This window comes from Notothenia rossii, assembly GCF_949606895.1.
Source record: "Notothenia rossii genome assembly, chromosome: 4".
Taxonomy (NCBI): domain Eukaryota; kingdom Metazoa; phylum Chordata; class Actinopteri; order Perciformes; family Nototheniidae; genus Notothenia; species Notothenia rossii.
The window spans coordinates 18149466-18161565 of record NC_136902.1 but is presented as its reverse complement, the minus strand read 5'-3'; the positions used below and the strand labels follow the sequence as shown (position 1 = coordinate 18161565).

The window sequence follows — 12100 nt, the reverse complement described above, 5'->3', positions numbered from 1 at the left end:
AAAAAAGCAACACAAATTAAGTGTGTGAACGGTTTAACATCAATGTAACATACATAAAGACACTATATTAACAATTGGAGAAAGCTATCACAACTGTTAATAACTGTTTTCTGACATTGTTACATATGTTCCATTTGTAGTTTTAATAAATGCTCAATTTGACTGTTTAAACATTATCGCAAAACTCTAAGGGCAAATCCCAATATTAATTTCATTATTACCTCTACATTCGTTCACTAAAAAAATGTGAGTTTGACATTAAATTCTCCTCTATTGGTCATCTAGCACAACCATGTCTCCTAAAAATTACGTTCCCACAGAACTAAACTGCATTCTCAATTACGTTTAGCTAGAAACGTATTTTCTCCCATGTTACGTTCGTTATGAACGTATCTCAAATACATTTATTTTCTACATATCTTTGCCATTTATTGTCTTCCTTATGATAATGATAATAGTCATTTATAAATATCATTTTAGAGCACACATTTGAAATCAGTAGGCGAGGCTGTAATTTCGCCAGCTGTTACTCTCATGAGCGAGGCAGAAAATAATAGTTGTATCATGCCAAAAAGATACTTAAAGATAAATATTAAAACAAATCCAGAGTTACGTGTTTCTGTACTTCCTCTAAGAAGAAAGGACAGTAAAAGAAGATCTCTGTGGCTTCAGGCTTGATCGCCGTTCAAATGACAGCGTTGGTTTCCCCAAAAGTGGGCGGGGCTGTAAAGTGACGTAGATTTTACTCATATTATTCAAAACCATTCTATTTATTCTAACATAAATTACATGCCGGTGTTTTATCTTTTTATTTATTTTAAATCGTATAATGTCTGACTTTTTTTGCCATCTGTGAGGAAAAGAAATGGGGCTCAGAGCCTCAAAATACTGAAATCTGTATTTTTTTAAATCTTTTTTTCCTTCTAATTTGTTATTCTTTTCTAAATAACACTCTGTTATTTACTCAACAATAACACACAATTATATATTTTTTTATTTATTCGTTTGATTCTATAATCTTGGGCTTTTTAGCCGTAAATAAAGTCACCTGAAACAGACTTAGGCCTATAAGGGACATTTCGAGCGATACAGACCACAAACCACTCTTCTTATTATACATCCATGCAAACTGTCACTACCCGATCTGCAGCTCTGCCCGATCTGCAGAGTGCATGTGCGAGATGGTCCGCCATATTGGACAATTCCGGACGGCAACCCAAGTAGGACACTTCCAGAGATGGGGTCGTTACTAAAAAAAAGTAATGTATTACATATTACATATTATTATTAAAAAAAAGTAATATATTACACTATGTTAACTGTGTTCGTTATTCTCCAGACCAGGAGAGAAGCTTTAAAAGGAGACTAAATGGAGTCTCTGTGAAAGTTCAATTGGGTACTTTAATTAAAAAAGGCGCGGGTTGGTCACAAGCATGATATTGTTCAGTCAGACAAACAGCTGTGATCCGCTCCTCGATAGGGAAGAGAAGAGAATGGATCTCTCCTCCGGTGCTGTTATATATCCTCTGCTGGCTCCTCCCCGCCAGCCGGCTCACCTCGTCTCCAATGTCCGTTATTGCATTTAAACAGAGGATAGGTTCTTTTCACATTCAATATATGCTTAACACGCCGTTTCTCCTCATATTCTCTTTCATCACTTTTCATTTAACACATTCTAAACGCTGTAATCAATACTCTAAATAATACTTCTCGGCTCGTTTGGTTTCCGGTCATTCCGGATGTTGTCACATGCTACTCTCGTCTGTAAACAATAATGTATTCAAATAAACTGTACCTTCATTTAATATTCAGCATGGTAGTATCTCGACATCTATAGTTGTAGTGTTAAGTCAGTAGGCTTCGGTTTGCACCACTCTATATCATTTCGCTACTAAATTCACCTCTTCAGGAAATCGTATATTAGCCACATGCTAAATGCTAACCGTAGATGAAGGAGTTTCAGAATAAAAGCTTAACTGCTTGTGCACAAGAATTTCTGGGTTTTCAGTATAAAAGAGCATTAAAACTGACGGGATGTTTAAACTACATTTCCCCATTAAAACATTGATTTTAATTTCTAACAGTCCCTCCTTACATACCTAAAAGGTGTGTATAATACTGAAATCAATGAGTTTTTCATCTGAACTTTGCATATTACATATCTCATATTAACAAACATACAATCAAATGGAATGGTTTTACAGCCAGCTTTACAAAAATACAAAATAAATTCTTGTCTGTGTTCAAACATAAAAGTTTTCCCTTTTGCATAACTTATAGTGTTTACATTCAATATCATTCTTCAAAATAGCAGCAATGGCTTGGTATCAGAACATTTCTTCGTCCCTCCTTTCACAGAAACCGTTCTCATACCACGCTCAGTGTTAAGGCACTTGTTTTTACAAAGTGAAAAGAAACAAACCATTTTAAAATAGCAATGATTTTTACAACATGAGATCCACCATATTAGAATAGTATAAAGTAATAAAGAATAAAATAAAATATCTTGGATTGGCAAAGTAAATTGAAAATAAAAATAAACTATCTTGGAATAGTGTAAAGTAAATTGAAATGGATTCACTCCATTTTAGCATTTTATTTTGCTCACTTCTTCACATGATTTCATAATGTAAAGAATCACATCAGCTGGACATTCATTGATCAATCTCATCTCCGAACATCCATATCATTTAAACTAACTCATCATTGTCATCAACATCTGAATACGGGGGTTGGTCGTCTTGTTCTGCTAGCATTTGTAATTATCTCCTCATGAGAAATGTACCCTCCCTCCTTTCATACCATTTAAGGTATGAAAGTAATATGTTCTCTAGAAGGGGCCGTCGTGATCAATCGGTACGTTCTACTCTGGGGTGCGGCATTCTAGACAGTCATTTCTGGGAGAAGATTTTGGTCAGTTACAACAGTTGTAGAGTTTCATCACTTAAAAGTTCCTTCTCATTACCTTTGGGTGGTCTGTTCTAATGCAGTGATAAAGTCCCTGAAATGGTGTGAGAACCAGTGGAATATCAATAACTCATTATACTAATTTATTTTCAATTCTTGTCTACTTAAATAGCTATGCTAACCCCTTTAACAGTGTGTGGAACCTTGGGTGCTAGAGCATGTGATAATTACTCCCTCCTTTAACAAGAACTTTAAAACAGAAGTCATTTCATTAATGGTTTGCAGTTCAATTCAGGAATTTACACCTATGGCAGATATGTTTGTCCCTTTAAATAACATCTCTAAAAGTCAGGTCATCACTGATTGAATGGATGACCTTTAGGAGCTGGTGGCGCTTGTCTTTTAAAACTCATACTCTGGTGCCGTGCGCTCCCTCTGAAGCTGCAAGTAAGATTTAAAACATCTGCAGGGTAGATCGAGCGACCCCTTCTCCCTGAACGATATTTGTTGTAAAATATGCACCATCACAATGAGTGATCCAAGGCCCCCCATGTATTACTCCCAATTATATTAGTTTTTTTTAAATTAAAATGTGCAATCTCTCTTTTGTCTTTTTAAAACTCTACATCTTGGACAAAAAACAACTGTTATTTCCACCTTAATCTTCCCTCCTGAGGTAATAACCATGCTACAATGGAGATATCAATACTCTAGATTGGAATACTATCTTTGGCTTGGTACTAGCTCTACCTTTAACATTTTCCATACAAATAAAGATTTGTCTGCTTTTATAGAGTGGTTACTAAAACCATCCCTTTAAACTGTAGGTCTATACTGTAACAAATTAAATCTTACCCAAATTCACACATGAATAAAAAAACTCTTAAAGAATAATTTGTTCATATGATGAAAAGATTGAATAATATGTTCTACCCTCAGTGTGTTTTTTAGGGTTATTTAATAGTTTCCTCTTTCTTACTTTATAAATTCACCAATTGATTAATTCATGGCTAATAAACCTTTTTCTTTACGTATTTCTCGTTGGTGAATAAGTGTGTTTATGTGTAAACTCACTCACTCCCGTTTTCCTTCTCTCCCCCTCTGGTTGTCAAGCCATGACCCCCTCACGTTCTGCCGGACCATGCCAACTCCTCCGGCCTGTCTTCTCCTCCGTTCACCTTCTCCTCAGTCCATCTGCGCTTGGATCCTTCCGCTGTAACTCTTTTCAGTGTCCCATCTGCTTTGCTTTTCATCTCCTCCTTTACAGTCTCTACTTTGTTGCATGGAAGGCGTATTCCGCTCTCATGTCCCACACTCTGCTCTTGTGTCCAAATCTTGTGGCTCAGCTTGGAACTTCATGTCCTGTGGGGGACCGATGAGAGTGTGCCTTTTATGTCACCTGTAGTTCTGGATTCCTCAGGTGGAGATGGTTCTGGATAAAGTCTTGTCATTGTTGGTTCAGCTCTGCTTCTCTGTCTGTTCGATGGAGGAGGAGGAGTCTTCCGTGGTGAGGTCTTTTGTCTGCTTGGAAGTTGGGGTCGTAGCGTTCTGACAGGCGGAGATAGAGAGAGAGAGATCTCGGGACGCATTATCTATAGTTAACACACTGAGGTAAAATAAATCCAATCTTTCCCACTCTATTTTCCTAACCATACTATCTTTCTTTGATGTTAAATGTCATCTAAGCCCAGTTAATGTTTTCTAATAATTGTACCATATCCCTAAACATTGTTTTCACCCACTGTAACATGTTTACTCCAATTAACTCTTTCAGGAAACCACTTTCTTCCATACATTTAAATACCTAGATGCTTCAAGCACCACATATTTCACACACTATAAAGGAACGTCTCCATATTTTCTCCATCACTTTAAATATCACTGTTATTTAGAACATAAGTAACTTTGGTGACTGGACATATCTGCAATGTCGCCACTGTCTGCTAGGAAATTTTGTTCATAGAGTTTGTACGTACAAAGCTGTACTTTTGGGTTAGTAGCCTGTTTCAACTGTAATCATTTTTCAATAATTCTACTCAGGTCACCGGTCGGTTGTTCATAAACTTAACAGGGAGTGTTTCTGGTACAGACTAAAACATGGATCCAGTGTATTTAGAGATTCCCCTAATCTGTAAATCCCCATCACTTACATATCCCGATCACTTAAACCCATCTCATCATTTGATACAAGAACTGCATATAGGGGGGTGAATCATCTTGATTATAACCGCCTCTTGTTTGGGAACGAGTATTTCTAACTCCTCCTCTTGTTGCTCAGCTGATCTTTTGGCTCTGAGGATAAGTGAAAGTCTGTGAAACATAGCTGGAGTCTTGTTAGTGATGTGGGCATTCTCTATGAGTGAACTAATGGTTCCATGTTTTACTTGATATTGTACTCCCCATCCAACCAACAAGGTGCCAAGTGTAATGAGCACAATCAACAATGCTATTCTGACTCTTATCCCTAGGGGACCCCACAATTGGTTTGGCTTTGTTCTCGTCATCATCTCTATTTTATCCCTGGTTGTGTCCGTTACAGAATTTAAATAATGAGTACAAAAATAACATACAAAAAATTGGACTCTTTTTCAAATGTAAAACAAAAAAATATGTTTTCACATTAATGTACAATCTATAAAAATCTATAGACAATTTGTCTTTTGAGCTGTTTCTATCTTTATCTTATTTCTATTTATTGTTTTGTTCCAGCTCTGCCAAATCAGTCCTAACTCCCAATAATGTTCTGGAAGTCGCCAGTGAAGGGTGACAATGTGTGAGGTGGTGTCAATTTGCTCCTTTTTCTTTACCTTTAAACCGGAGCGCGTGTGAAGTTTGTTACAACCTTTCACGCTTCCGTCCACCGGGGATGAGCCCACTGTCTTTTGTGAACCTTCACCCTCACCCAATCACCTGGCCGAACAGCAGTCTCTTCTGGTGTCTCGTCTGGTATCTCTGTAGTTTTCCTAGCCTGCTGTGTAGACAAAACTTGCATAATATTACTCAGAGTTCTGACATATTCATCCACTTCTATTTGTCTAATATCTAAAACTGGACCACTCCCTCCTTGGAGAAGGCCCAAGCTTTGGCATACCTCTTGTTGTTATGAGACCTATTGTCAACTACATGTTATTATTTATTAACTACGTCACTGAAATCAACATATCTGTATAATCATGACACTCCCTCCTTTGAGCATAAAATGCTCAATTAACATTGCAATGATTACCCTATTCTGAACAGGACATGTAAAACCCATAACGTTGCATTAAATAAATATAACTTCTCCGTGTACCCACAAGGCGTACAAAAATATCATATGATGTATGGCTTTCTGATGGCATAAATGCATATTCACAAAACATTTCCCATTAGCACTTCTAATAGTTTACTTGTTTCAATAATGGCTTTTGTCATGGTATTATGCATCATCGTTGCTGCGAAAAACAATACCCCTGGTGTCGCTAATGCGTCTCGATAACTCTAGGATTAGAGGATTGGTTGACACTGCTGAACTAACATATGATAAAATAATCATTCTCCAAACTGGAGGGAAAATATGAACTATTCTCACAGAGAGTGACCTGCATGAAGGGCTGGTGCCCCTCACTCAAATGAGATATTGCCTTACGCACTACACTATAAATCAGTAAAGTTACTCAAGAATAAATAAATAAAGACTGATTCTTGAAACTGTTGTAAAAACCCTACAACTTCTTCATCAGTGTTATGTTATTTAATCTGCGGCTCATGCCTTAAAACAGACACTTCAGACCGATTATAAAATTGTGTTTATGAGAAAAATGTAATCTGACTCCATAAATCACATAATTGTTTTATTAAAAACTGCACTTCTGGCTAAGAATAAATGAAGTTCCCCTTTAAACACAGCCCCGGTCTTCTGACGGGGTCTATCTATGTACTGGCTGGAAAATGTTGGGCCAGTCTCTGTCGCTCCGTCACAGTTCTCCCACTAACAGTCACTCTCTAGTTCTGCTGGGTTCTTGTTGACTTATTCACTGGTTTGAGACAAGCGACCCTATCGGACACCTCCCTTTGTAGCCAGACTTCACCACAGCAGAATCGAGTTTCTGTTTTCAGGTCTGGACAGCTTCACGTCAGGTGTATCGCCGCCCCTTGCATATTTTGGGTGGAAGCCCGTCTTCTTGACCTCACTAGTTGTGTGGACACAATAGTTTTCTGTGTGGGGGAACAACATCACTTGTAATCTGTATCCTTCTCATAATTACAAAAATAGTCTGCTAAATGTTCTACTCTGCTACTTCTAATTGGTGGATGCTCTGTGTAAGTGCAAATTCAAAGCAAAAGGAGCAAATTGAATTTGCATTTCACGAAATGGCGATTGCCCTGTCTTTGTTTTTCCACATGTGCAGTGTGAGAAAAAGTTTTTAGAGAGTACTTGTCCATGGACAAGTGAGTTTGGCAATTTACTTGTCCGAATAAATTTTTCACTTGTCCATAGCTATACTTTGTGCATGCATTGCTGCACCTATTTTAAATATGATTAAATATCAACATAAAGCATACAAGAATCTGGGTTACTGTAGGTACACATTTTATTGTTTATTTGTTCATATTGTTCACAGTGTCTGGTTTCTGAACTTCTACCATCAAGGCACATCAAATGAATGTCAGATATAAAATAATAAGATAAAACAACTAAGTACTAACAATATAATGTTTTCTCCTCTGTGGGACTAGTAGACCTGCTAGCAGCAATGTATGGCTTCAGGCTCAGGGTGGTTGTTCACTGCAGCTGTCTCTCGAGCTGGCTGTGGGGCAGCAGGCACAGGTAAGTTGCTGTTCACTGCAGCTGGCTTTGGGGCAGCTTTGACATACCTCTTGGTCTTAGCAGAGGTTTTCCATTTCTGGATGGCTGGCTCTGGGTCAAACTCTGCCACTGTGGTGGTGATGTGGCTGACCCTCATGAGTGACCCCAGAGTTTCATTGGTCATCTGGGATTTTCTGGATGTTTTTATGAGGTTCATGAGGGAAAATCCACGCTCCACGGCAGCAGAGGAGGGAGAAAGGGTGACCATGATGTACACCAGAACCAGGACGTCCTTCACATCTGGGTGGTTCTCAGTGAGAAGGTCACTTATGACCTCCTTGGGGGGCTGCCTCTGCCTGTACTTCAGTCTGGCCTTGAGAGCTGGCCACTGTCTAGGGATGTTGGTTACCTCCTCCTCACTGAGAACAGACTCGAAGTGGTTCACCATGTTCATAACCTGAACATCACCATATGTAGCTAGTTGTGCATCTGATCTTGGGACGTTCCTGGGGTCAAGAACATGGAAATCACTGAAAGGGGTATCCTTCAGGAAGGAAAATCTCTTTTCTAGGAACTTCACAGAATTCTCCAAGAAGGAATTCTTCACTGTTTCTGGAATACCTGTTCCTTTCAGTGAAGTGATGTGTCCATTGTTCTTACTGTCAAACTTGCCATCCTTGCAGGTTGCCATGTAGCCAGTGTAGACATCACCTCTATTATGCTTAAGGCCTTCCAACTTGATCCTGGCCTCACACAACTTTACATCAACATCATAAATGAACAGATCATTACTCTGGAATGCCAGACTCACGTTGGCCAACACTTCTAAGACATCTACCATAAAGTGGAGCCCATCAACAAACTTTGCAGACTTCAGTACCTTCAAGTACCCCACACACTTAGCTCCTTCTTCTGTTTTTCTGTTTGAAGCCTCTTCCATGTGTAGGATGACAGAGTTGTAATTTTTTATGACGGCTTTGTATGCCCGGAGTCTTGACGCCATCCACCTAGTGCCACAGGGTGCTGAGAAATAGACAGGATCCTCGTCTATAACGGCTGATATGGCATTCACCTCCCTCCTACGTTTACCAGATCCATAGTAGAATCTGTAGATAGGGTCCACTCCTTTCTCTACGATGTCAATGAAGTCAGTGGCTTTGGTGGCATCTAGGAGCGACAGCTCCAGCTTATGTGGAGCACACCAAATCGAAATGAGCACATGCCCCAACAATTCCCTCAACTTCACAATAACTCCTCCCTTGGCACCTTGGTTAACGCTGGCACCATCAAATGTGCAGGCTATTATTTTCTTCTTTATGTCTCCATCTGTTAGGTCAACATGATGTAGTGCCTCGAGGAGGGCTGCCAGCACACCATTAGCATCAGCTGACTTTACAGCCATGATGTCAATGAACTCTGTGGTTGGAAGTCCATCTTTGACATACCTGAAGATAGAAAATAAATAAAGTACATCAATAAAGTGCAATAAAAAAATGTAAAATGATTTGGCTTATATAAACCTTCCCACACCAGTGTTGCCTTCACCTTTTTTTAGACTAAGAACACTAAAAAGCAACTTCACCTTCATTTGCTTTAAACAATTTATTTATATACTTTACCTGTTACAAACTTTTAAGTTAACTGAAAATTAAAACAAATATAATGCATCAATAAAATGATTGTGAATTAATGACTCAAACAAAAGGCCCTTTTGGAGATAAAATGTAACTTAAATAAGACAATATATGCACTTACAAAAGAATTAAAAATAATAATTACCTAACATATACATTCTCCTGTTCTGTCACAGATATATCCGTGGATCCATCCCCCATCAGAGCGAAGAATCTTGAAGTCTTGAGGTCTTCGGAAACTCTGTCCTTCTCGACTTCTGCAATGGCCTGCACAAATGCCTTGCACCCCTTGTCGTTCCGATACTGTGTCGGCATTTTGATGCCATTCTTCTCTTGAAGTTCGATGAGGCCCTCAAACGAACGGAAAGGCAGCTTTTGTTTGGCGACATAAAACGCTGTGTTGAACATGGGTTTCAGTTGGTAGTCCATATCTTCTGCCTGCTTCTTGAGAGCCACAAACATTGGCCCTGTGCCTTTCTCTGTGACCTCTTTCCTTTGAATGCAGAGAAGGTGATATTTGCTGGACTCGTGTGACTGAAGTGTCTCAATGCGTTTTGACCCTGTGACACCCTTGTACAGTTGACTGTTGTGGTCAGCAATGGATGTATATTCTCTGCAGACCTCACAGAACATGATGTCATCCACACATCTTACCCACGGAAACTGGGTTTTCCAAGTCTCAATAAATATTCTTTTCCTCTTGGGTGTCAGGGCGATGTCACTCTTGGCCTTTTTAGATGGACCAGCCATTGGTGAGATAACTGAACATGGCCTTTTAGCAGAGGCTTTCTCGTGACTGGGGGAGTCATCGTTCTGCTCACACTCTGGGACTTTCTGAGGACTCGTTTCAGCATGTTCAGGCTGTTGTTCAGACTCCTGTTCTTGCAGAAAAATTATAGATTATAGAACCTTTCTGCATTTTTGGGGGGTTTTTTCTGAAATAATTTGATATGCCCCCTTTCAAGCCCCTTGGTACATAATAATAGACCCCCCTTTCAATCCCCCCCCTTTTTTTCTAAAATTATTTTACATACCGCTTTTTTATTATTATTTTTTATTAATTTCTTATTTCATAGTTTTTCATTATATTTATTTGTATCTTTGATTTTATTTTTGATTTGATTAACCTGTGTGAATCTGTGCTGTCCTGTTTTTCACCCTTACCCTGTTGCTGTTTGAACTAGGCCTACTGAATTTCCCCACAGGGATTAATAAAAGTCCATCTTATTTTATCTTAAATTGTAGAGTCCCCTTTCAAGCCCTTAATCCACTATTTTCTGACAGAATTTATTTCAATTATTTTCCTTGTTAACTTAACATACCATTTTACAACTGTGAGAATGATGTGTACAAACCTTCTTAGAAAAGAAAGAAATCTTTTGTTGCCCTCTTGGGGCCACTAGAACCTTCTTCTTCGCCATTGTATTTTACATTTTCACACAGTTTTACGACACGACGTAAGTGAGCAAAAAGGAAACGTAAAGCGGTCGCAAACAACAACGGCGGACACGGACAATTTGCGAATGAGTCATGCCTTTTGTAAGCTGAATTTATCAATAATTTGTCATTAATTAGCGGCGAAAAACGTCACTTGTCCACCGGACAAGTGAATTGAAATATCTACTTGTCCGATGTTGTAAATAACACGTCCCGGACGGTGGGACGTGCACTTTTTCGCACACTGATGTGGGGTGTAAACAAGATGGCACCCGATTATTTCGCACTCTGACCTGTAGACAAAGAGATTTGTCCATGCGGCTCTCAGGTGGGAGTTTAAACAATGGCGAGGTGATCTTTAAACGAACCGTAACAAAGTAAACCACTGGTGTGGTATTATAAACCCTGAAATCCAAGCCAAAACAACGCTTAGTTTAAAATAACAACATTTCTATCTAGTTTACTATGAAAAAATGGGCTTTATCTTATTGATATCATCACTTAAAGTTAGGGACCCTTACGCACTAGCTATAAACCTGTTCACGTAATATTTGACTTTATAGTCGACTATGGTTAACTGTTGCTATTTGGACACGCCAAACCGGGACCAATATGGAGACCTATCAGCCACTGATAATAGACCGTCGTCTTATTACTGCACTGCTGCTGTAACTCCGATTACCGTAACCCATTTATCTTTTTTTAAACAGAACAGTTTTAACCACTGATAAAGGCTTAGACCTTAACTAAGCCTTTCTTGAAAAGGACTTTCTTTAAAGCACTGACTTCGGTCTTAACCCTGAGTTGATTCACTATGCCCCGCTGGTTTTCACTTACTCGGCCCTTAACCGATTCGCTATGTCTCCAGATCTTAACAAAAATCGTCAAATGGGCTATATACCCTTACGTCATAGGCTAACTAACTATTAACGTAACAAGAGACACCTATGTGAAAGCAGCAAGGCACCTATCCGAAGTACAATGTCCACACACTATATATTTAAAATTCAACACCCACACGTGGTTAATAGCATGCAGGGTTAATGGAACAAAAGAAAGTGTGAACTCACCCTGCTTGTGACAAAACAACGCCTCGTGGTTTTAGAGTGATTATTTTATCAATTTGGGTTGTTTTAACATTAAAATGCACAGCTATTTTCAGGATCAGCCGGCTGGCGTCAAACACACAAATCTAACTTTGCCTAGTTTAACTAGTGAAGAATCTTTGTCATAACAGGCATCTTCTTACCGATTGATTTGAGCTCTTGTGTGTCGAATGGCTGCAAGCGTCTCCAGGAAACAGCCGGTTGGTTTTCTCTCCTCGGTCAGCGGG

The 12100-nt window shown here is 39.0% G+C and overlaps 1 protein-coding gene across 1 annotated transcript; it reads right to left on the bottom strand.

Annotated features, from left to right (window-relative positions):
• Positions 1 to 7634: 7634 nt before the first annotated feature.
• On the bottom strand, positions 7635 to 9499 carry LOC307034719 (zinc finger protein 862-like; the record flags this gene model as incomplete). The annotated part of the gene is made up of 3 exons (XM_079673596.1): positions 9476 to 9499; positions 9316 to 9337; positions 7635 to 9141 (listed from the first exon to the last, which is right to left on the bottom strand). The coding sequence occupies exons 1-3, from the start codon at positions 9486 to 9488 to the stop codon at positions 7635 to 7637; spliced, it is 1542 nt and encodes a 513-aa protein (XP_079529722.1). The 5' UTR covers positions 9489 to 9499.
• Between the last annotated feature and the right edge of the window lie 2601 nt (positions 9500 to 12100).